We start from the raw sequence: 27,116 nt of genomic DNA, 5'->3' as shown, positions 1-27,116 counted from the left end.
AATGTTAAATGAGTCTTGCAGACCAATAAGAAATCCCAGGGTCATAGGGTATAATTCTTCTAATGCTTTGCTGGATTAGGTTTGCTAATATTTTATTGAGAATTTTTGTATCTATGTTCATGAGAGATATTAGCCTGTAGATTTTCTTTCCTATAATGTCTGGTTGGTATTACATTAATGCTGGCCTCATACAATGAGTTAGGAAGTATTCCCACTGCTTCTATTTTCTAGAAAATATTGTGGAAGAATGGTGTAATGTCTTCCTCAAATATTTGGAAGAACTTTTTTCAGCTTTATTAGGGTACAACTGACAAAACTGTAAGATATTTAAAATATACAACACAATGATTAGATATAGGTATACACTAAGAGGATTTCCTACATTGAATTAATTAACACATCCAACATCACACTTTTTTTGGGGGGGGGTGAGAACATTTAAGTTCTACTCTCTTACCAAATTTCATTTATATAATACAGTGTTATCAACTATAAGCACCATGTTATATATTAGATACTCAGACCTATTCTTCTTACAGTTGAGTGTTTATACCCTTTGATCAACCTCTCCCTTTTTCCCTCACCTATCAGCCCCTGGCAACAACTTTTCTATTCTCTGTTTCCATGAGTTCAACTATTTTATTAGATTCCACATATAATTGATACCATGCAGTTTTGTCATTCTCTGGCATATTTTCATTTAGCAGGATGCCTTATAGGTTTATCCATGTTGTTGCAAATGACAGGATTTCTTTTTCTTTTAAGGTTGGATGATATTCCATTGTGTATATGATGTGTGTGTGTGAGTATGCATATATAATTTCTTTATACATTCATCCATTGATGGACAATTAGGTTGTTTCCATGTCTTGGCTATTGTGAATAATGCTGGAATGAACACAGAAGTATAGGTAAGTCTTCAAGATGATGATTTCAATTTCTCTGGACACACACCAAGAAATCATATATGGATTGCTGGATGATATGATACCTCTATTTTTATTTCTTGAGGAATCTCCAAACTGTCTTCCATAGAGGTTGTAACCAGTTTACATGCCCATCAAGAGTGTACAAGAGTTCCCTTTTCTGGGGCACCTGAGTGGCTCAGTCGTTAAGCATCTGCCTTCGGCTCAGGTCATGATCCCAGGATCCTGGGATCGAGCCCCGCATCAGGCTCCCTGCTCCGTGGGAAGCCTGCTTCTCCCTCTCCCACTCCCTCTGCTTGTGTTCCCTCTTTCGCTGTGTCTCTCTCGGTCAAATAAATAAATAAAATCTTTAAAAAAAAAAAAAAGGGTTCCCTTTTCTCCACATTCTTGTCAGCATTTATCTTTTGTCTTTTTAACAGGTGTGAGGTGATATTTCACTGTGGTTTTGATTTGCATTTCCTTGATGGTTGGTGATGCTGAACACCTTTGCATGTATCTGTTGATCATTTGTATGTCTTCTTTGGAAAAATATTCACATCCTTTGTTCATTTTTTACTTGGGTTATTTGGGTTTTTTGCTATTGATTTGTATGAGTTCCTTGTATAATTTGGGTATCAAACCCCTATTGGAATTTGTGGTTTGCAAATATATTCTCACACTCCATTAGTTGCCTTTTCATTTTGTTGATGGTTTCCTTTGCTGTGCAGAAGAGTTGTAGCTTGATGTAATCCCATTTGTTCATATTTGCTTTTGTTGCCTTTGCTTTGGTGTCAAATACAAAAAAATCAATGTCAAGATTAATGTCAAACAGCTTACCCACTATGTTTTCTTCTAGGGGTTTTATGGTTCAGTCTTAGGTTCAAGTCTTTATTTTGAGTTGATTTTAGTGGATGATGTAATTCTTTTGTATGTAGCTGTCCAGTTTTCCCAACACCATTTATTGAAGAGACTATCCTATCCCCATTTTGTGCATTATTAGCTCCTTTGTTGTAAACTAATTGAGCATATATGCATTTACTTCTGGGCTCTCTGTTCTGTTCCATTGATCCATGTGTTTGTTTTTATGTCAATACCATACTGTTTTGATTATTATAGGTTTGTAATAAAATTTGACATCAGCAAGCATGACACCTCCAGCTTTGTTCTTTCTCAAGATTACTTTGGCTTTTCACAGTCTTTTGTAGTTCCATTCAATTTTTAATATTGTTTTTTCTATTTCTGTAAAAAATACCAATGGTATTTTAATAGAGGTTGTATTGAATCTGTAGATTACTTAAGTAGTATGGACATTTTAACAATAATAATTCTTTCAAAACCATGAACATGGACTATCTTTCCATTTACTTGTGTCTTCTTCAATTACTTTCAACTAGGCCTGGTGTTTTCTGTCTTAGAAGGCTATTAATTATTGATTCAATTTCTTCAATAGATATAAAGCTATTCAGATTATCTATTTCTCCTTGTGTGAGTTTTGGTAAACTATGTCTTTCAGTGAATTGATTCAATTCATGTCGGTTACCAAACTGTGGGTATAGAGTTGTTCATAATATTCCTATATTATTCTTTTAAAGTCCATGGAATCAGTAGTAATAGTCCCTCTTTCATTTATGATATTAATAATTTGAGTCTTCCCTCTTTGATTCTTGGTTAGCTTGGCTCAAGGTTTATCAATTTTATTGATCTTTCTATGAACCAGCCTTCGGTTTCATTATTTATCTCTTTCGATTTTCTGTATCAAAACCATTCATTTCTGCTCTAATTTTTATTCTTTTCTTCTGATTACTTTAGATTTAATTTGCTCTTCTTTTTCTAGCTTCTTAAAATAGCTTAGATTATTGATTTTAGAATTTGATTTATTGATTTTAGAAATTTCTTCCTTTCTGAGGCCCCTGGGTGGCTCAGTCGGTTAAGAATCTGTCTTCAGCTCAGGTAATGATCCCAGGGTCTTGGGATCGAGCCCCACATCAGGTTCCCTGCTCAGCAGGGAGTCGGCTTCTCCCTCTCCCTCTGCCCCTCCAATCTGCTCATGCGCTCTCTCTCCCTCTCTCTCTAAAATAAATAAATAAATAAATAAATAAATAAATAAATCTTTTTAAAAAAGAAATTTCTTCTTTATATACAATTAATGCTATAAATTCCCTTCTAAGCACTGCTTTTGGTGATGCCACAAATTCTGATAAGTTGTATCTTATTTTCATTTAGTTTGAAATAATTTTTCTTTAAGATTTTATTTATTTATTTGAGAGAAAGAGCGCGAGAGCAAACATAAGCAGGCAGAGGGAGAAGCAGGCTCCTCACTGAGCAAGAAGCCCAATATGGGACTTGATCCCAGGACCCTGGGATCATGACCTGAGCCAAAGGCAGACACTTAACCAACTGAGCCACGCAGGCACCCCTAGTTTGAAATACTTTTTAATTTCTCTTTGAGACGTTTTCTTCGGCCCACGTGTATTTTTAAGTGTGTTGGTTAATCTCCAAATATTTGGGGATTTTAAAGCTATCTTTCTGTTATTTATCTCCACAGTTTACTTCCATGTGGAAAGAGCAAGTTTTATATAATTTCTATTCTTCAAAATTTGTTAAGATGTGTTTATTAGTCAGAATATGGTCTATTTTGGTGAATGCTCTCATGAGCTTGAGAGGAATGTGTATTCCACTATTGCTGGATGAACTATTCTATAAATGTCAATTTGACCCAGTTGATTAATAGTACCATTCAGTTCAACTATATCCTTTCTGATATTCTGCCTGCTGGATCTGTCAATTTCTGCCCCCTGGATTTGTCAATTACTGATAGATGGGTTTACCAAGATATTTTAGCAGGAAGAGTATTTATATAAAATACCATTTTAGTATCTTTTAAATACTCATGTATTTTTTCTCATTTGATCTATTAAAGTGGACAATTTTATTTTATTTTTTTTTAAGATTTTATTTATTTATTTGACAGAGAGAGACAGTGAGAGAGGGAACACAAGCACAGGGAGTGGGAGAGGGAGAAGCAGGCTTCCCACCGAGCAGGGAGCCTGATGCGGGGCTCGATCCCAGGACCCTGGGATCATGACCTGAGCTGAAGGCAGATGCTTAACGACTGAGCCACCCAGGCGCCCCAAGAAGTGGACAATTTTAAATAATTTTCTAATACTAATCATCCTTGTATTCTTAATGTTACTTTTATTTCTACTTTTCATGTCCTTCTAGATTATGTTTGATAGTCTATTATTTATGATTTTTACTTCAGTATTTACATTTAATTGTTCAAATTACTGTCTGTGGCTTCTCTGTTTTTTAAATCATTATGTTGACTTTGTAAAAATGAACTGAGACATTTTCCTTTTTTTTCTCTACAATCTGGAATAGTTTAAATTATAGAGAAATTATCTGCTTCATGAAGATCTAAATAAATTCACTGATAAAATCATATGGATCTTGCCCAAATTTAAGAAGTCTTTAATAACTTTTTAATTTCTTTCATAGTTATTAGTCAATTTTCTATATCTTCCTGAATCACTTTTTATCATAATTTTCTTATAGATTCTCAAATTTATTAGCACAGTTACACAAAGTATTCTAGGTATTTTATTTCCTTTGATTATGAATTTCAAGTGATTGTGATTTATTTATTCCTTCCTTTCTTCTTTCTCTTCTTTCCTTTCGTCCCTCCACCTTTCTTTCAATCCTTCCTTCCTTCTTTTTAATTAGGCAAGGTAAAACGATTATTTTTTAAAATGCAACATATCCAGAGAAAGACAAATACCATATGATTTCACTCATATGTGGAATTTAAGAAACAAAACAGATGAACATAGGGGAAGGGAAGGAAAAATAAAATAAGACAAAAACAGAGAGGGAGGCAAACCATAAGAGACTCAACTATAGGAAACAAACTGAGGGTTGCTGGAGGGGAGGTGGCTGGGGAGATGGGGTGACTGGGTGATGGGCATTAAGGAGGGCACTTGACGGGATGAGCACTGGGTGTTGTATGCAACTGATGAATCACTAAATTCTACCTCTGAAACTAATAATATAGTATATATTAATTAAATTGAATTTAAATAAAAATCTAATTTTAAAAAATGCAACATATCCTTGCTTGAAATCTCTCAAAGCCTTTAGTAGGATAAAATCCAAATTATCTATCAATACAAAACAAAGTGCTTCATAAGTTGGCATGTAACTACTTCTCTATCTCATTGCTACCCTCTTATTCTACACTGAATATGTCTGGTTTTATTGTATTCTTTCATCTTTTTTTTAATGATTTTATTTATTTGAGAGAGGGCATGAGCAGGAGGCAGGGAGAGAAGCAGACTTCCTGCTGAGCAGGGAGCCCGATGTGGGGCTCGATCCTAGGACCCTGGGATCATGAGCTGAGCCGAAAGCAGATGCTTAACCGACTGAGCCACCCAGGCACCCCTTATTCTTTCATCTTTGTACATGAAGTTGCCTCTCCTAAAAATGTCCCTTACTCTGTCCTCAGCTTTTCTCCACCTGGACACCTCCTGCTGGTCCCAAGACCCATTTCATGTTGTACCTTTTCTGGGAAGTCCTCCCTGAAGGTCTCAAAGCTGAGATAAGTATCCTCATCCTCTGTGGAGTTCTCCTCTTCTTCTAGACCTATACATGTTGATTTCCCTTAGAGCCTAATCCTCTCACCTTTTCTCTATCTACATTCATTTCCCAGAAGAAAGCCAGCCCCACGGCATTAAATACCATCTTTATACAGATGAATTCTAAATTTTTATTTCCAGCTATGACTTTGCCCTGTCAATTTAATATCTCTCTGCATACAACTACTAAATACCTGAAGCTTAATGTGTCCAAAATGGAAGTCTTGATTACCCTGCCTCTCCCCAAATCTGTTATTCTCTCACTGTTCCCCATGTCACAGAATAGCGCCACTATTCATCCAGTTTGTCTAGTTCAAAAATCTTGGAGTTATCCTTGCCTCCACACTTTCTCTTATAACCCCATCCCCAACCTAGCAGTAAAACTTGCCATCTCTACCTTCAAAAATATTTCTTACTGCTTTCATCTTACCACAGTTGCCCAAAAAAGCATTATCTCTTACCTAGATTACTGCAATAACGTCCAAATTAACGAACCCTCTTCTTCCACTCTTACTCACCTACAGCATATTTATTTTCCACATGGCAACCAGTGTTACCCATTAATATATAAATCAGATTATCGCCACCACTCCCAATTTTCTAATGACCTTACATTTCAATTCAGAATAAAATCCGAAGTATTAACTGTGGCCTACAAGGCCAGAAAACATCTGACTCCTGACTATCTCATTTGTTACCACTTCTACCTCCAATGATAGATACATCACTGCCAGACTAAACCCCCACCTACTATTGTACTGTTCCCTCTGAATGGAAAGTCTATCTATCTGAAATCCAAATGATTCTATTTCTCATTTCATTCAGGTCATTTATTTTTCTTCTAAGTTCTTGTCATTACCTGAGATTAAATGAGATTTTTTTGTTTATCATCTATCATCCCCAGCACAATATAAATTCTGTAAAGTCAGGAGACTTGTTTATGAAGTTCATACCTATAAACTAACTGGTATGCAGTTAGATGCTTCATAAAAACTTGTAGAATCGATGAGGGATTAAATGTATTTATGGTATTATTCTAGCGTTTTTTACATAGTTCTTTATAGAAGTTACAGTGCCTGTCTTCCCTGCAGATTATACACTCTAAATCCAATGACTAAGTATGTTTTCTCTCTCTATCCAAGAACCTACCAGATTGTTGCGTAGTAGGTACACAAACAACACTTGTGATGGAGTAAATTAATAAATAACCCCATTCTATTTTGTAAGAGAATAAGGGAATTCTTATGAACAAGGAAAGCTAAGAATGCCAGCTTAATTATGTCACATATGGCAGAAACAAGGGGCAATTCTGCAGGAAAATACCTTGAAGACCTTCTGATTATTTTTGCCCCTTTTTTAGCATAAAGGTTTCCATCTGCAAGGGAAAGTTTTCTGGAAACAGTAGCTTAGGAAAATACACAACATGTAGCTGTTATAATTGCCATGTTTATACTGAGTTCTGGGGTAGTTGGTCTGAAACAGTCCTGGTAAAAATAAACTTTCAATGTGTTTTAAGCAATCAGTGTTTCCAATAAGCACTTGTCAACATGACCTTTAGTGGTCTCCAGAACTTCTCCTTTACTAAGTATTTAACTGGCTACTCAACTCCTATGGCTTCCTGTCTGCCTTTAATTTTCCCGCAGCAATTCTAATGCTGGAGCTACAACAAACTACACAAGCCATCCTTTGAGAGGATTTCTGATCATAATTTGAAAAGCCCTTGAAATAAGAAAATTGTGGTGGGTTAAGGGAAGAGTAGCAGTACATACTATATATATATTCCTCATATGAGAGACAAGTATAAATGAACCTCACATTTTAACTTCCTTAATCCCTCTTTTCTGGTGAACATTAAACTACAGTCCCTTCCACATTTTCTTTCCTGGAGAAGTTTTGGCTTCCATAGTAAATCAAGTGGAAATATTGTTGATGAAATTATTGCCCATGCTCCATAATAATACTAATATTTAATAGTAATTATAATGCCTATTAAACTGTCTAAGGTAATCCTAAAGTTCTTAAAGCTCTTATCATACTCATTCTTGGGTCTTTATTAGACAAATCTTTTCTTCACTAGAAGAGTTTCAATATTAATATAATGAGACATTATTAAAAAGTTTACAAGTAATGATACCAATATAATAAAACATATAATAAAAAATTTTTTAGGTAATTTGAAACAATCCATAGTGACATCATGAATGTGTAATTCATCTGTAATTAGCTGACCTAATCACATATGTACATAAAGAATATTTTGTGAACATCTCAGTTTTTTTCAGCTTTATTGAGATATGGTTGAAAATAAAATTATATTTAAAATGTGCACAGGGACACCTGGGTGGCTCAATTAGTTAAGGATCTGCCTTTGGCTCAGGTCATGGTCCCAGGGTCCTGAGATCGAGTGCCACATCGGGCTCCCTGCCCAGCGGGGAGCCTGTTTCTCCCTCTGCCTTCTGCTCTGCCTGCTTGTGCTCTCTCTCATTCTTTCTCTCTCTCTGACAAATAAATAATTTAAAAAAGTAAAAATAAAAAAGTAAAATGAGCATTATAGTGATTTGATATATATATTATGAAAAGTCTCATCATCTACTTATTAATATTCATTACACTGCATACTTTTTTTGTGAGAACACTTAAGTTATATTCTCTTAGAAAATTTCAATTATACAATACAGTATTATCAATTATAGTTATCATGTTTTCCATTAGATCCTCAAATCTTACTCATAGCTGAAAGTTTGTACCCCTTTTCCAATTTCTATTTCCCCCACCCTCCAGGCCATGGCAACCACTTTTCTCTTCTCTGTTTCTGTGAGCTTGACCTTTTTTTTTTTTAAGATTCCACATATACGTGATATCATGCAGTATTTGTCCTTCTCTGTCTAGTTTATTTCACTTAGCGTAATGCCCTCAAAGTCCATCCATAATTGTCACAAATGACAGAATTTCCTTATTTTTCTTGGTTGGATAATATTCCATTGTGTATATATGTACTACATTTCCTTTACCCATTCATCTGTTGATAAACACTTAGGTTGTTTGCATATCTTGGCTATTGTGAATAATGATGCAATAAACATGGAAGTATAGATATCTCTTTAAGATAATGATTTTTATTTCTTTGGATATATACCCAGAAGTGGGACTGCTGGTCATATGGTAGTTTTGTTTTTAATTTCTTGAGTAATCTCCATACTGTTTCCCATAGAGACTATACCAGTTTACATACCCATCGACAGCATCTTTTTCCTACATCTTTGTAAGCATTTGTTCTCTCTTGTCTTTTTGATGATAGCTACTCTAACAGGTATGAGGTGATAGCTTATTGTGGTTTTTGATTTGCACCTTCTTGATGATTAGTGTTGTAAACATCTTTTCATGTACCTGTTGGCCATTTGTATGTCTTCTTTAGAAAATGTCTATTCAGTTCCTCTACCCCCTTTTAGTTGGATTATTTGGGTTTTTGCTACTGAGTTGTATGAGTCATTTACACATTTTGGATATTAACCCCTTATCAGATATATGATTTGGAAATATTTTCTCTCATTCCATCAGTTGCTCTTGTGTTTTGTTGATGGGTTTCCTTTGCTGTGCAGAAGCTTTTTATATTAATGTAGTCCTAATTACTTATTTTTGTTTTTGTTGCCTTTACTTTGGTATTAAATTAAAAACTCAATGCCAACACCAGTGTCAAGGAGTTCGCACACCATTTTTTCTTCTAGAAGTTTTATAATTTCAGATCTTACATTCAAATCTTTAGTCCATTTTGAGTTGATTTTTTTGTATGGTGTAAAAATGGGGGTCCAGTTTCATTCTTTTGCATGTGGTTGTCCATTTATTGAAGAGACTATTCTTTCCTCACTGTGTATTCTTGCGTATACACCTCTGTTGTAAATTAATGTGACTATATATATATATATACATGGGTTTATTTCTGGGCTTTCTGTTCTGTTCCATTGATCTATGCATATGTGTTTATGTTAATACCATACTATTTTGATTACTATAGTTTTATAATATAATTTGAAACCAGGAAGTATGATGCTTCCAGCTTTGTTCTTCTTTCTGAAGATAGCTTTGGCTATACAGGTTCTTTCTTATTTCATTTCTTATAATAGAAAAAGAGGAGATCTTACTAACAGTTTTTATCTCATAAAATACGATAAGCAGTTATAAATCAAATTTAATTTCTTAATTTCTTAAATCTCCTTTCAAGGGAAGGTGCCAATAAATAGGGAAAGAGGATAAAAGGATAGGAAAAAGTAGACACCAGGGGACATAAATCACGATTTCAACTCTACAACTTTATATCTAATTAATATCAACCTCTAGATTTCAAAAGGATGAAAAGGATTTCATTCAAAACTAAGACAATCAAATAATAACAATAATAACAAAAACCCAAAACATACAGGTTGGCCTTTACATCGGAATCTACCATTTTAGTGTTTAAGATGTTACCCTATTACTTTTTCTGCTTAATATTTATTTAAAGCTAACATGGCAATATAAAGGAGTTTCTTAAGGCTCTTTTAAATTAAGTCATTTACTCTCCAGAAACTCTCTATCAATCTGTCTTTTGCTCTACAATAGTGTCATTTTTCCCATTTGGTCAAAATCTAAATCAAAACTAGTGCTGGCACCTTGTGAAATGATTATAAAATTGCTAACGACAATAGTAAGGGACAGAAATTCCTCACTAAAAAGTAAGGTGATAAAAACTGGACACAGGACAGAGAGAAGCAAGAACAGCTAATTTAAAAAATTTAATTGGTGTTGATTTCGGTTATAACTACTATTATCTAGACCATACTTAGGAACTCTTGACTAAGATGGGGGCCAACTGAGGAAATAGTCATTTTCAAGTACAAAATACAGACAGATTTAGTGGAGTCTATTTTTAGACATTTTTAAGTCTAAACATCTAGAAATTAGCACTACTATTTGTTTTTCTAAGGAAGTCATAAGCACTTATTCTCAAAACCATGTTGTGAATCACACTACTATGCATCTTGGGAGAAACAAAGCCATTTAGGTAGAATGCCCCAAACTATGCACACCAGAGGCCATAGGGCCTTCTCACCTTAAAAGTTGTGGTGCCATAGAGCTTGGTGGTGTGGACTGTCTCTGGAAGCACATTAGTGATGTTGGTGATGAATTCTTCCAAGTACTTACAAGATTTCTCCAAGTGTGTTGTATTGATGATAATCTGGACAAGCTAGAAAATAACAAGCACAGGTAAGAGTCACTTGACTATTCACCCTACAACGAATGGCTCAATATGAAATCTGCTGGTAGAAGAAAAACAAGAGGCAAAGTGGCAGGGGCCATCTATATTCTACAGAGGGTTTGATAGAGCATGGGCTTAGGCTGTACTCCCTCCACGAAGCCTTCCCTGACTCCCAGAAGAGCACTTGTCACTCTATTTTAAACATATGTCTTCTTCCGTTTAAGAGACTAGACTTAGAACAAAAACTGCTACTGTTTAGCACAGTGCCTGGCAATAAATAATTGCCAAATGAATTAAGTAAATGAACTCCCACGGAAAGAACAAGAATAATTGAAATGGCAAGAAGAAGTTTCAAAATTAGGCATAAGGAACAGTGAGATGTTGGAATAGATTTCAGGATATTAACAAACTACATTAGCTTATGGAAGAAATAACATGGGCATTATGGTCAGAGAAACCAGCGAATTAACTATTTACAAATTATTAATCTGGAGAAAGTTTCTTAACTTCTCTAAGTGTTTCTTTATCTGCAAACTGTTAATAGTAATTTCTAACTCACACAGTTATTTTGAGGATTAAATATCCTTTTGTCATGACTACTTTCCTTTTCTAACAAGAGCAATCCTTAAAAACAACAGTAGTGGTAAGATAAAAAGTCATCTATAAATAACTTTGAGAGGAGGATGAAAAAGAATGACTCTCATTGTTAGGATAGAATTCAAGTTTGCATCACTAGCCATCAGGGAAATGCAAAGCAAAACCACAATGAGATACCACCTTATACCAGTTAGAATGGCAAAAATTAACAAAACAGGAAACAACAAATGTTGGCAAGGATATGGAGAAAGGGAACTCTCTTACGCTGTTAGTACAGCCACTCTGGAAAACAGTATGGAGGTTCCTCAAGATGTTAAGAATAGAGCTACCCTATGACCCAGCAATTGCACTACTGGGTATTTACCCCAAAGATATAGACTTAGTGAAAAGAAGGGGCACATGCACCCCAAAGTTCATAGCAGCAATGTCCACAATAGCCAAACTGTGGAAGGAGTCAAGATGCCCTTCAACAGATGAATGGATAAAGAAGATGTGGTACATATACACATGGAGTATTATTCAGCCATGAGAAACAATGAATACCCACCATTTGCATCAACATGATGGAACTGGAGGGGATTATGTTAGGTGAAGTAAGTCAAACAGAAAGACAATTATCATATGGTTTCACTCATATGCAGAACATAAGCAATAGCATGGAGGACCATAGGGGAAGGGAGGGAAATCCAAAGGGGGAGAAATCAGAAAGGGAGATGAACCGTGAGAAACTATGGACCCCAAGAAACATTATGGGGGTTTCAGAGGGGAGGAGGGTGGTAGGAGGGGGTAACAGGGTGATGGGTATTGAGGAGGGCATGTGCTATGATGAGCACTGGGTGTTATACTTAACTAAAGCATCATTGAACACTGCATCAAGGACTAATTATGTACTACACAGTGGCTAACTGAACATGATAAAAACAAACAACCAAACAAAAAAAAAAACACTTCCAGATGACTAGAAATAGTCAAAGGGTCTCAAGAAACCAGAGCACCCAGGACAGCCCTTCCTTTACAAGTATGTTTTCTTGAGTAAGAAGTAACTTTCTCAGTGTGACATTAATACTTCCTCTCTCTCTCTCTCCCCCCGACAATAACATGGACAAACAGTAATTATTATAATGATAGAGGTAAACATGGCTAAGGAGATTAAGCATAATTATTCTGACTATGTAAAAAGTGAAAAGGACCCTATTTTATATTAATAAATCAATGAAGAAAAAAAGAATTAAAGTTTGCAAAGTAGTTCACAATGCATTTTCTTACATTGTCTTCCCAGCAACCTGGAAAACTAAGTTAAGTGGGCATAATTATTGCTTCTCTTTTACTAAACAGAAACAAAAATGAAATGATTTTCTTTAGATCACAGAACCTAAATGGAATTAGGACTCAATCCAAGTCCTCTACCTTCAAATTATGGACTCATTGAAATGACTTCTGACAGAGCGTTTTGGCATAAACATAAAAATGGCAGCTGTGGAATGCTGCACACTTTGGTACATGAGGCTGAAATACCAGATTCTGGGTCTGCCAACAACTAGACCTCTCCAAGCTTTGATTCTACTCCATGTAAAAAATAAATTTAAATTTCAAAAAGGAGGGGTACCTAATTATTTATTTCAACTATGAAAACTATTCCCATTTCCCAGAGTCTAAAAGAAATACAAAGAGAAAATGGAATAGAACCTTTTTTTGTTTCTCTTTCCCACATCTTTAACTTTTTATTTCCACAAGAATGTGTGTGGTCGTGGGGTTGTGGCAGGCAGGGGGAGTTTGGGTGTATAAGGCTATGGATGAACTTAGGTCTTCCCTCAGTCAGAGAGGCAGCCAGGAGAGTGGATAGATGACACAAAGGGAAATTGGAAGTGAAGATGAAGGTGGGGGGTAATACACATTTTACAATCAAATGGTACTTCAAAACAATGCTTAAAAGCTGGAATTATACTTGAGTAGAACTCATTGTATTATACTGTGGAATATTAAACAAAAATATTAATAGGATTATAATCAGAAAGTACACTCTTATCTCCCCAACAACAAACCAGCACAGAGCTAAAGCACACTGTTCATTCTCAAAAAATACATGTCAAAGCATAATGACAATGCTTTAGTAATAGATTGGACTAAGGAAAAAGGTACCTTCTATTCCCCAAGGATCAGCTGGAAAATGTGAGGAAAATGTCTACTTTTGAAACATGAGGACAAAGGGCAGAAACCCAGAGATGCAGTTCCAAAAAAAAGAAAAAAAATTAAAAGTTAGGGCAACAATAGGACTAGATCTTCGTATTATTCCCCACAACTCATCAGACAAGTTCATATTCCTCACTAAGCCCCTTCCCTTCATTCTACAGTTTGAATTTGGAGACTCTGAGTTTTGGACACAGATACTCTCTCTACAAAATTACCCAAAACATCAGACTTTTAACTGTAGAGTGCTCTAGGAAAAAACATCTACCAAAATAAGCAATTCATCACCCCCTTCCTTTTAACATGTTTCTCCCTCAGAGAAAGACTAAAATCATTTTAAAAATTTAAATAGTCTAAATTAAATCACTCCTCTTCCTGAGTGGGAAGGTGGCTACTGGCAAGATTGTCTTGATGTATAAGTCAGAAAAGTAAGAGAGTTAATTTGGAGAACTGAAGAATTTCTATTTTAAAGTCAGCATTACCTATAGGGAACACATTCAATCTATCAAAAGAAATCCTAATAATAAGGAGGAATCATGTCATGTTATCGAAATAAAAAACAGTGGCAGTCAAAGAGAAAATTGTCCTGTTTTGCAGGATATTGGCAGTTAAAAAAAAAAAAAAAAGGAGGCGGCTTCACTGGGTACAGTAGTAATTTCCCTTGACTTTTTAAAGATCTGTCAACACAGAAGATCACCATGAATTACATCAATTGGCTGTCAGTCACTTTTGAAATGTTTCATTGCTGAGCACAGAATAGACTATTAAAACACTCTAGGATTACATTAGATACCATGTCATTTTCAAAGGGAATAATGTCTGTTAATGAGGTCTAAGTGATCTCTACTCCTGAATGACAGCTAACCAAAATCCTTACAAGGGCATTTACAAATGTAAAGCCAGATACTGTGGGGATAATTCTGAACTTAAGGATGAAACGAAGCAATTTCAGATATGAACTTCCATCAGAGTTTTGAGCTCCTTTGATATTTTTAAACCTCACTTCCCACTCTCTTATAAAAATATATCACTGCAGCAATCCAAACTGTCCTTAACATTGTTTCAAGGACATGGTATTAGCAACAGATTAGGTATTGGTTATGCTTATATAAAGTAGAGTTCTGTGAGGACTGTCTGAAAAAAAAAAAAAAGAACACTATAAAGCAAGCAATCACCTCACAACTAAATGACAGGAGTCACTTAGGTTAAAAACCATTAAGAAGCAGAAAATTTTTCTGTCTCTCATTCCCAGTAGCAGAGAGAATCTAATGAGGACAGCACAGAGTAAACTGTGGAAGTCGCCTATTACCTTATCTTGTTTCCCAAAGCAGAGAATTCAGGACACTGACACTCCAAAAGGACTAACCCAAGCAAGAAAATGAGAAGTCACGCTCCCTCTCCACACCCCCAGTGCTTCTCCACTGCTGGATTTGCAAGATAACGAACTAAATAGCAGTGTTGGCTCTCATTCACAAAAATAACATCTAGGATTTCAGGGAATTTTTTTCTCCATTTCACCCCAGCAAAGATACAAAAAGCTGGGTCAACTACTCATTTTTTACCATCTCCAAAGCAAATACCTAAAATACTGAAGTACTTGGAACCACTGGTTCCAAATTCATAGGTCTAGTACAAGGATTATTTTTGACAAGACTTAATTACAAAATGTTTTAATGTAATATTAGCAATATCATTGCTGTTAACAGGGGACAGTGAACACTGTTATGTGGGAGATAAATAACAGGATAGAACCATGTGGTCATCAATCTAAATAATATCCAAAAGAAAGGTTGAATGCAAAGCATTGGTTATTTATTCAGGTCTCCTGGGGCACTATTATAAATATAATAAAATATATATATAAATATTTAACATGTTTTCACTAATAGGAAATCTTAATTTCCTTAACTTTACCCTAAGAACCTATTACCTACTTTTCTTTTTTCTTTCTTCTCTCTTTCATCAATGAAGAACTCCTATGTGCCAAGGAATGAGAATACAGCTGTACAGAATTATACACAAAACAGACAAAGTCCCTGGCCTTGTGGAAATTAGAGTAACCACAAACACCCAGAAACATATACCATAATGTCAAGTAATAATAAGCCCTGGAAATAGAAGTGAAATAAGGAGTTACATGGTGATGGTAGGTCTCAGGGTGGTCAAGGAAGGCCTCCTTAAGGAAATGACATTTGAGTGGAGACTTAAATAAAGTGAAGGTATATTATGTCTATCATCTAAAATAAACACATTTTTAAATCCAATTTATATCTTAAGTCTATCAATTCATTCTTCATAAAGATAAAGGATGTTTTTTGATTCATCTTAAAATTTTCTTTCAAATATAAGTAATTCTCTGATATTCTGAGAATAATAAATTGGTGGCTTATTTCCTTTCTCTCTATGATATTGATGTTTTTAAATTAATGTAGCAAAAGACCAAAGGTTTAGAACAAAAGAAATCTGGTTTCAAACCTTACTTCAAATCTTATTTTTTAAAAGAAAATTTTATCTTTCAAAACATCTCAAATCTTATTTCCAAGCTACCTACTGATTATGTGGCCTTAGGCAAAGTTACTATCTTTCATCATCTTACAATTGAGATAGTAACATCAATGTCATACGAAAGAAATAATCAATATAGTGCCAATTATTAAATATAAATACTAATATAAATATTAAGCATTAAGTATAATATATACCAACTTCCTGAAAGCTATTATTGATATAGACTTACTTATTATATCTCCAGCTAAATATGGCTTAAGAAAATATACAACCATCCTGACTGGTCTCACTTTAACTCCTATCCACTAGCCAAAGTGGGCACTTAAGGCTACAAAATAACCACATTATCGAGTACCAACCAAATCTCTTTTCCATACCCCCAGATATACTTTCCCTCTGCTTCAACCCCAACATTTGCTCTGGATCTCTACTTTCAGCTGAAGATCTACCTTTCACTGAGCAAACAGAACATTTGGAGTCTGCCACCATAACATCTGCCCGGCCACCACCATCTGCATCCACATACCCTGAGCCTCATCTGTTCCCAGAGATGAACTTTACACCACCTAAAGCCAATCCCTTTGCTTGTGCATCAGATTCTAAAGTCTCTCTCCTCCTCAAGGACATTCCTCCAAAGATTTCCCCCTTTCTCCTCTGTCATCAACTTTTTGCTTTCTACTGCATCATTCTCATCAGAAATAACATGCTGTTACTTCTCCTATTAAAAAACAAAATAAAAAACTTGTGCTTAATCCACTTCCCCTGCCAACTACCTCCTCATTTCCTTGCTTACCTTGGTAACAAAATTCCCTAAAACAGTTGTCTTCTGGCTGTCTCCGATTCCACTCTTCCCATTCTTTGAATTGTTTAAGTCAACACTTTATTTTTAAAATGGTTTTATATTACAAAATAGCTGCAAAGAGATCCCAAATACACCACACCCAGTTCCTCCTATTCTTAGCATCTTACATTACTACGGTACATTTGCCACAACTAAGGGGCCAACCCTGGTATATTACTATTCACAGAGCAACACACTGTATTCAGATTTCACTAGTTTCTCCCTAATGTTCTTTACCATTTTCAGGATCCGGTCTAAAATCCCACATTACATTTAGGTGTCATGTCTCCTCAGCCTCCTCTGGTCTGTTACGGTTTCTCAGACTTCCCTTGTTTTTGAGACCCTAATAGTTTTAAGGAGTACTGGTCAGGTATTTTGTAGAATGTCCTTCAATTTGGGTTTTTTAAATTTTTTTCTCATGATTAGAGTGTATTTTGGGAGATCACAAACGCCTTCTCATCACATCATATCAAAGGTACATGCGATCACTATCACTTACCAATGATTATGTTCATCTTGATCACCTGACCGAGGTAGTGTCTGGCAGGTTTCTTCACTGTAAAGTAACTTTTTCCCTCCTTCCATACCCTGGAAAGCAAGTCTTAAGCACAACCCACATACAAGGGGTGGGAGCTAAGCTCCACCTCCTTGAGAGGGTACTATCCACATAGATTATTTGAAATTCTTCTGTACAGGACCCAATCTCTTTTAAACCTACTCCATCAGGAGCCTCCTATCATCATTCTATTAAAAATGATCTTATTGAGGTCACCAACATACTCCAAGTTGCTAAGTCCCATAGTAATTCTTAATCTTCATCTTACCTAATCGATCATCAGTATTTGTCAAGCTGACTACTCCCTCCTTCTTGATATACTTTCTTCACTTGGCTTCTGAGACACCATACTCCTGTTACTGTTCTTGTTTTGTTTTGTTTTTTTCCTCCTCTAGTGGCTCCTTCCCAATCCTTTGTGAGTTCCTCTTTTCTCCTGACTTCTTAATAATGGAATACCCAAGGGTTCAGTCCTTCATCTTCTCTTCTCCATTTTTACAAATTCCCTTAGTAATACTATCTGATCAGGTGGTTATAAATATTATTTGTATTCCCCAAAATTTATCTCCAGGCCAAACCTCTCTTTCAAGCTCCAAACTCAAAACTACAACTGTTTACTCAATATCACAAAATGTATGTGAGTAAACACTACAAATTAAATATGTCCAAAATCAAATTCCCAATCTCCTCCACTCTAAACCTAGCTCTACCTAAAGATTTTGCCAACATAGTGCATGGTATATACAACCATCTAGTTGCTAAAATCAAAACATCTTGGAATTACCTTCAACTTCTTGCTTTCTCTCTCCCTTCACATCCATTCATCAGGAAAGCATGCTGACTCTACACTCCAAATCTGATCACCTGTCACCACCACCAACGCTGCCATTAAATCTCGCTGTATTAGTGTCATAGCTTCCCAACTGGTCTCCCTGTTTACACCCTACAGTTTATTCTCAAAACCACAGTCAATGTTATTCCTCTGAAATGTGTCACATCATTTCACTCATCAAATTCCTGCAATGGCTTCCCACTTCACTTAAAATAAAAGCCTAACACTTTACAGGGGCCGACCACAAACCCCTGACACCTCTGTGATCTAATCTCCTGCTTCTCTTCCCCCTTCTCACTCCACTCTAGCTTTACCCTAGCTTCCTTATTATTCCCTGAACTGACCAGTAACTTAATACCTTTAGACCTTTGCTCTAACCTTTGCCAAGAATGCTATTTGCCCTTCTATGATAACTCACCATCTTTTTATTAAGACCAACCTTCAACCTCCACCAGACTCCTGATTCCCTTAACCCAGGTTCTTTCTTTCTCTTCAATGCATTCACCTCCCTCTATCATACTAGATGATTTACTATTTATTTTGCTTATTATCTATTATGTTTTCTGCCACTAGAATGTAAACAAGAACTCTTTCCGTTGTTGTTCTTGTTGTTGTTCACTTATTTATCCATAAAGCTTAGATCAGTGCCTGTTACACAGTAGATACTCAATTAATACTATTAAGTTAATAAGCAAGTTATTTATCTTAACAGGTCGTCTTGCTCTAATCTTCTAACTTCTCTTAGTTGAAAAACCATCTCTGCACTAAACCTGACAATCACTGTTCACCTGCCCAGACCTCTTTCTTAACACTACCAGGTAATATGCCTTGAGTATTCACTACGTACTAGGCACTGTTGTAAGCACTTCGTATGTTCATTCAATCCTCACAACAACCTTATGAAATAAATGCTCTTCTTGTCCCCATTTTACACATAAAGCCAAGTCATTTCCCCCAGCACACATCTAGTAAGGGAAGAGAACCCAGGCAGAATTGAACCCAGGCACTCTGCTTTAGAACACACATTCTTCACAGCTCAGCTGCCCTTCTCCCCACAGACCTGGAAGAAGCAGCCTAAGAAAAACAGCTAACCCCGCTGACTGAATAGGGACAGGCACAAACGGTCTGAGAGTGCAAGGCATTTAAGCTACAGTAAGCGAGAACTGAAAGGAAATGCTGACTTGGCTCAACATGGGGGAGCAAAGCAGCAATGAGAAAAGCAAGAAAGCCAGGGTACACGGCTGAAAGGATAAGAGCGTATGGACAGAAAGAGAGAAGAAATGAGATACCATGTAAATTCAAACAAGACAGGCCGACAGAGAGACATGAGCTTATAGGAACTTTTAAGTCCTGAAAGAATTGTCTGATAACCTGAAGTAGGATTCAGTGAGTTCTCTATGCTTATAATACTTCTATTGTTTAAATGGCTATGTGCTCGCTGACACAAAATCATCTCTAACTAGAACAATTTCCATATTAGTATGGACTTTTTATAAAAATCCCTTTGTTACGATAAAATAATTAAATTAATATGGAAGGCAGTACCTTATAGTAAAAGTGAATTAAGTTTGGGAAAAAACAACCCAGACATCGGTCTCATTTTTATCATTTTATTAACTACATAACCGTGGGCAACCTCCCTGAACTTGAATTATGCCGTCTATAAAATGGGAATAATAACACATGCCCAGCTAGTTCCAAATGTGACTGTCCTAAATGAGATGGTATCTGTGATGGGCTTTGAAGAATACAAACTGTTCCACAAACGTTACCTAGTGTGATGATGATTTCAGATGGGAACTCACCTGAGTTCCCTGTAAATGAAGATATAATGTCTTTTTTTCCCAAAGGTGAGTAACATAGTTATTCAAAGATTTACTGGTTGGTGATAAAAATTACTGGTTGGGTCTGTATTTGTCTATACACGTGCACACCACCATAAGAGCCAAAATAAATCAATGTGTGCAGATGTTCCTTTAGCCATATGCAAAGACATTGATAACGAAAGGGCATTACTGCCTAGAAAGATCCAGTGACTGAGGAAGAATAGTTAGCCTTCACTGAAATGGTGCCAAGAACTATGATACAGTCTTTGATAAGCTCCTACTACTTCTTCCTATCCTGACCTGATCTGTGCAGTGCCCTTAAAGGACAATGGAGTCAGGAAAACTGAAGAATTGAGAAGTTGGGTCTTTCTCTTAAGATGTCATAGTAAACCAATGGCACAGCCACCGCTAAACTCAAGACAATTCTGAGGCCAAAGCTGTTTCTATCACACCGTGTTCCTGTTACGCTACTTGTTTAAAATGTTTGGAGAGACTGTTAAATCAAATGGCATAAGAAAACTTATATCAAGAGTTGTAATATAGAGATAGTTCACAAAATAAATAGCAAGCTTCCTGTCCTGCTTGGGATTCACAAAAGGAGAACAGTACAATGTAACAAAAGCAAGAGGACTTCCGACTTTTCACTCCACTTCACTCCATTCTCCTTTTTTCTTAGCCCTCCTGATGATGAAAAGAAGTTAACCTATTCTCAGACACATAAAGATAATACCTAATATTTCTATACCAAGCAGCAGAAAGGAAGCTCTGCAAAATGAGGGAACTGTCCTTCGAATGTAACTTTCAATCGTAAAACAGTTTGTTATAAGCAGAACTCAAACACTGCCAAAGTTCCACATTATAATATTTTAAAATCTTAACACAGGGAAAGGAACAAGCAGTCCAAAATCAGAAGTAGATGTTCACCTGGCTTCCAGCTGTCTCTACCTATGACTCAGCATCATTAACCATTTGCCTACTTTCACCATTATCTTTGATAGTGTATATCTGAAAATGTCAATTTTTCCTAGAGCAACTGACTTTCAAACTACACCACCTCTACAAGTAAAACAGATGGTCAACAGCCTTTCCCTTTCTCTGTGAAAAAAATTCCTCCAAGCTCTCACTTTTGGCACTAAAATTTCCATAAAATGGCAGGTTGACGCTCCCATGCAATCCTGGGTTTCCAAGAGAAAGGAAACTTCACATCTTTCTAAATTTTAGGACTATACGCCAATGTGCCAGATCTTCAGTTTGCCAAGATACTGTTCTCAACATGTGTGTAATATCCCTCCTCGCTTTGTGAGATTCTGTAAGCTTCCAGAGAAATGTGACGATTGCCTTTCTCTCACATTTCCTCCATCCCAAATCCCCACACTTGCATGCTGATAAAGAGTAATTGACCATTCATATACATGAGGTATCTCAAATACAAAAGCAGAGTCTAACACTAACCGTGGACTGTAAGTGCCAATATCCTTGGCATCAATGATTTATGCACGTGATTTCATATTGTATGTTGTATCTGAACTGCCATTCATTTAGATAGGAACCTGATGTTGACTATACTCTCTCACCAACAATTTTGTTTTTATGTAATTGATGGCAAATACGACAAATTTTTCACAACAACTTTGGAAAGGAAAACCAGTTAAGCTGGTGAAAATAATGAGAGAGAGAGAGAAAAAGTGACTTTTCAAAAATGTAATAGATTTCTCCAAAGTGACCAAAGAGAAAAACAAATGATTTGTTTTGCACTTGCACCATTAGAACTCCATTAGGAAGAATGTGATGGACCATATAGAAAGTTATAATTAACTCACAAACAGGCCCCAGAGCTTAGGACGTCTGTTCACATATAGCCTTGGCTGCCTCCATTAAGAGCAGCTTTACCTCAGTAAGTCCAATATTCTTCCTTTTAATGACATTCTGCAGGGAGTTGCTCAGAGTCCTGGTTAGCAACAGGTTTGTAGATTTGCGAATCATGTCATCGACTTCAGTTGAGCTGAAAAGAGAATTCTCGAGTCAGTCATCCCAGGTAGCAGGATTACTTTGCAAACAAACAAGGTGCCAGTGGTACTTCTGAGAACAATAATAATAATAATAACAATAATAATAATAACAACAACAATAATAATAATGGCAGCAGCAAATAACATTTATTTTGCGCCAGAAATTAGATTCTAAGTACTTTAATATATTAAAATTCATTTAAACTTCACATTCATGATACTAAATACTTTTACTAGTATTTCTAATTTACAGATAAGGAAATGAAGGCACAGAGAAGTTAAACAACTTGTTCAAGGTCACACAGTAAGTACACAGCACAAAAAGGACTTCAACACAGGCCATCTATCTAGCTCTAAAACCCACAGCATTTAAACACTATGCTATACTGTCTCTCAGGGTAGATAAAGAATTCCCCAGCATGATTTCTCATCCTGAAACCATTATTTCTCCTATACTTCCAAGTTCCTTCATAGGTTGTTAATATTTATAATTTTCCAACATGGTCTCTCTATTGGCTTCCTGCACCATTAGCTGGTAAAGGCTCCTAAGAAAAGATATCTCTGCTCCTGTACTGTCATCTTTCATATAATGTCTATTTAGCTCTGATTCCAAAATAAGTGTTTCAGACCAGCAGTTTAATTATGCATAAATGTCTTATAATCCTCACTATCCTCAAAGTGATCAATAAAGATATTTTCTCTTTTTTTAATTTATTCACTCATTTTTAATCCAATGGACATTATTAAGCCCTTATCATGTGTTGTTGTTTTAAGTAAACTCTACCCCCAAAATAGGGCTCAAACTCACAACCCCAAGATCAAGAGTTGCATACTCTACCAAATGACCAGCCAGGTGCCTCAATAATGACATTTTCTATACATTAAAACATAAAGACAATTATTCAATAGCCATCTTTATTTTTTTTAAGATTTTTATTCATTTATTTGACAGAGAGAGAGGGAATACAAGCAGGGGGAGTGTTAGAGGGAGAAGCAGGCTTCCCGCTGAGCAGGGAGCCTGACGCAGGGCGAAGGCAGATGCTTAATGACTGAGCCACTCAGGCACTCCTCAATAGCCATCTTTATATGCAAAGTTTAAAAAAAGACAATAGTCCTGTAACCAACAGACTAAATTCTAGATCTATACATCCTTCATGAGCCCCTGAAAGCATCACTCAAGATGGCTTTCTATAAAAGATACCCTTTTGGGGCGCCTGGGTGGCTCAGTTGGTTAAGCGACTGCCTTCGGCTCAGGTCATGATCCTGGAGTCCCGGGATCGAGTCCCGCATCGGGCTCCCTGCTCGGCGGGGAGCCTGCTTCTCCCTCTGAGGGAGGCCCCCTCTCATGTGCTCTCTCTCTCTCTCATTCTGTCTCAAATAAATAAATAAAATCTTTAAAAAAAAAAAAATATATAAAAGATATCCTTTTAAGACAAGTATTTCTTCAATGATAAGGTTACTGTTATAGAAATACTAGATTATAAACATCAAGAAATAACTGTAAATAGAGATTTGTGAGTTCTTTGTATATTTATTACTTGTGGACAATGGTCACAAAATTTATCTCATTGATTTCTCTTTCTAGAAAAGAAAATAAGAGGCTTAGTATAGTCAGATTAAAAATCTTACAATTCTAAATATATAGGCAGGCTACATTATCATGCTATGTGGAAAAAAGAAAAATACTAAAAAGAAATAAGACTACAGAATGCAAGGACATAAATCAGGAAAAAAAGATACATCAAAATATTTTCACAGGGTCCACACAAAGATACATTTAATTGACCAATACCCTCTAGCCTACTGCTAACCTTTCCAAAATTATTACTGAACTGAAATACTTCATTCCACAAATATATGAGGGGCTGGGAATTGTGTTGGTGGAATAATGAGATCAAAATGGTGAATGAACAAAATAGTCATGGTTCCTGCCTTCATATATTAAACTCATAATTACATCAGGTCAATTGTAATATGAGCTACAAATAAGTAAAGGTGGCTATAAAAGTGATTAACACAGGTGCCTAAAGTAATCTGGTGCTCCTGATATTAATCGCTCTCATGACATCCAGTACTGATTATGTATCTCTACTATGGTTTAAGAAGATCTAGCAGAAGTTCCACATTTGGATATGATGTAGAAGATCAAGAAAGACCACCATTACTTTCATAACAACAAAAAAGTTAGGTCTAATCTTAAAAGCTATATTTTCCTTCAATGTTAACAAAGTGTAACACACACACACACACACACACACAAATGTATAACTGAACAAAATTGCACACCACACCGGGACATGCCTTTGAAAGGTGAGCAAAGGGTAGCAGTCACTTCCATATCTGAGGGCATTTGCCTAATCTGGGTACAAATGGATAAGGGATAAAAGACTAAAACAGTCAGAGGCTGAAAGGCTTTGCTGAGATGAAGAGAAATAGACCAAACCTTTAACAGTATGGGCTACTATTACAGTTTGGAATCCGGGAGAGCCTCAAAACAAAAATAAATTAACTGACGCAACAATTCTCCCCTACAAGAGTTATGCTCTATAAGAAATGGTGAGGGTAGTGTGAGAAATCAGAGAGAGATCTTGCAAATTCTGCAAGGGGTTTTGGATTCAGGGCTACTGAAATGCAATCCAAAAGAGAGAAAAAACTAACTAATGCTGAAACACAGCCCAGCTCAAATACTGTTAAGATTAGAGATAAGCTCCTGGATGAAAGCTTTGGAATTTCAGAGTTGGTCTTATGCACAAAGAGACTTCTGCAATAGCATTTGAAATCAGAAGTAATTTGAACCTAACTAAAACTGAGACATTCAGTTCACTCAAGTAATGATGAAATCTCAATGATCCATCAACCAGTTAGGAGTTGCAGAAGAAAAAAAGAATGAGAAAGAAGACATATTTAAAGAAATAGTAGCAAAATCATCTCCAAACATGATAAAATATTTCAACCCATAGATCCATGAGGTTTAGTACATCCCACACAAAATTAATATAAATAAAACAACACTTAAGAATATCACAGTCAAATTGTAAAGTCCAAAGACAAAAAGAAAATCTTAAAAACAACCATAGAAAAAGGACAGTTAAGTTCAGAGGAACAATAGGAATGATAGTTTATTTCTCTTCAGAAAACAATGGAAGCAGACAGTGGAACACAATCTTTAAAGTGTAGGGAAAGGGAGGACTATCAACCTAGAATTCTATGGCTTAGAAAATATATTTTTGAAAACAGAGATGATAAAAATACTTTTAGAGTAACTTTTAAATTAAAGTATTTTAGAGGGGCGCCTGGGTGGCTCAGTCAGTTAAGGGTCCAACTCTTGATTTTGCCTCAGATTGTGATCTCAGGGTCCTGGGATCGAGCCTGTGTCAGGCTCCATGCTGGGGGTGGAGCCTGCTTAAGAGTCTCTCTCCCCCTCCCTCTCTGCGCCTCCCCCATCCCACTCTCTCTCTCTCTCTCTAAAAAAAATTTTTAAATTTTAAAAAATTAAATATTTTAGAAATATTTTTTAAAGCTAAGACAATCCAAAACCAGCAGATATAACACTAAAGGAAATGCTAAAAGAAATTTTTCATGCTAAAGGAAAATGATACCAAAGGGTTACCTAAATATGTAGAAAAGAATAAGAAGGCCTGAAAATGGTACATATGTGTACCAACGCTACGCAAAAATAAATAAATATAAATTTTTTTCTTGAACCTTAAAATACTATTAAATGTTAAAAGCACAAACAATAACATATTTTAGAGTTAAAAAGAGGTGTATATGTGCAATATATACCAACAACATCAAAAAAAGGAGTGAGAAGGGGCGCCTGCGTGGCTCAGTCGGTTAAGCATCTGCCTTCAGCTCAGGTCATGATCCCAGGGGCCTGGGATCGAGCCCTACATCAGGCTCTGGGAGCCTGCTTCTCCCTCTCCCTCTGCCATTTGCCCGACTTGTGCTCTCTGGCTCTCTCTGTCAAATAAATAAATAAAATTCTTAAAAATATATATGCTAAAAAAAAGAAGTGAGAAAATAAATTATACTGTTGAAGATTCTTAAATTACATGCACAATGATATAATATCATTCAGGGTAAACTATGATAAGTTAACATTGTACACTGTAATCCCTAGAGCAACCACACAAACAATTGAAAAAAAAAAGTTATATTCAAGTAAAGCCAATAGGAAAAATAAATCATAATACTAAAATAACCTAATCAAGAAGAAGGAAGGAAAACAGGAAAAAATGAGCCAAGAATGAATGAGACAAATAGGAAAACAATAGCAAGATGGCAGGCTTAAGGTTGACCATATCACTAAATTCATTAAGGTAATGGAATAAACACTCCAGCTAGGCAGACTGCATAAAAAACCAATATGCAGGGGCACCTGGGTGGTTCAGTAGTAAGTCTCTGCCTTTGGCTCAGGTCATGAGCTCACAGTCCTGAGATGGAGCCCCACATTTCTCCCTCTCCCTCTGCCCGTCCCCCTGCGCTCTCTCTCAATCTCTCTCTCAAATAAATAAATGAAAAATCTTTAAAAAAAAAAAAAAAAACCAATATGCAACTATTTGTTGATTCAAAATGACACATTTTAAAATAAAGACACATGCCCAGATCTTATGTTTAAGATACCACTCAACACTAAAAGGAAGTGGGCTCCTTGGATAAATCAATGATACCATGGTTAAGTAATGTCCCAAAATGTGACAAGAATACATCAACAAGGCATAGGAGCTAGTCTGAAATGGTTCACATGCCCTAAGTCTGGGACAGTCTGAGCATCAAAATAAATATAGTAATGAACCAAGTGAATTAAGTAAGAATCTGTGAATCTCATCTGATGATAGGTAGATGATAAACAGGTAGAGAGACAGAAGATAGGTAGCAAGGAAGCAGATGGGGAAGGACTCCTTAAAAGAGAATGCCAAGTAATACACAAGGAATTAAGAAACCATAAGTTAACTAAGAACCATACGCCAGTGATTGTCCAAGTGAAAAAC

At 36.1% G+C, this 27,116-nt stretch overlaps 1 protein-coding gene across 4 annotated transcripts in view; it reads right to left on the bottom strand.

Annotated features, from left to right (window-relative positions):
* Nucleotides 1-27,116, bottom strand: part of EXOC6B (exocyst complex component 6B) — a 590,843-nt gene that overhangs the window by 249,913 nt on the left and 313,814 nt on the right. For all 4 annotated transcript variants that reach the window (XM_078056409.1, XM_078056408.1, XM_078056410.1 and 1 more), the window contains 2 exons: nt 22,004-22,115; nt 10,623-10,757 (listed from right to left, as the gene is read on the bottom strand). In XM_078056409.1, the coding sequence (XP_077912535.1) occupies nt 10,623-10,757; nt 22,004-22,115 (247 nt within the window). The remainder of the gene's footprint in view (nt 1-10,622; nt 10,758-22,003; nt 22,116-27,116) is intronic.

Source organism: Halichoerus grypus, chromosome 10 (genome assembly GCF_964656455.1).
Source record: "Halichoerus grypus chromosome 10, mHalGry1.hap1.1, whole genome shotgun sequence".
NCBI classification, from domain to species: domain Eukaryota; kingdom Metazoa; phylum Chordata; class Mammalia; order Carnivora; family Phocidae; genus Halichoerus; species Halichoerus grypus.
The sequence above is the reverse complement of the archived record's forward strand: the minus strand, read 5'-3'. Positions and strand labels throughout refer to the sequence as shown.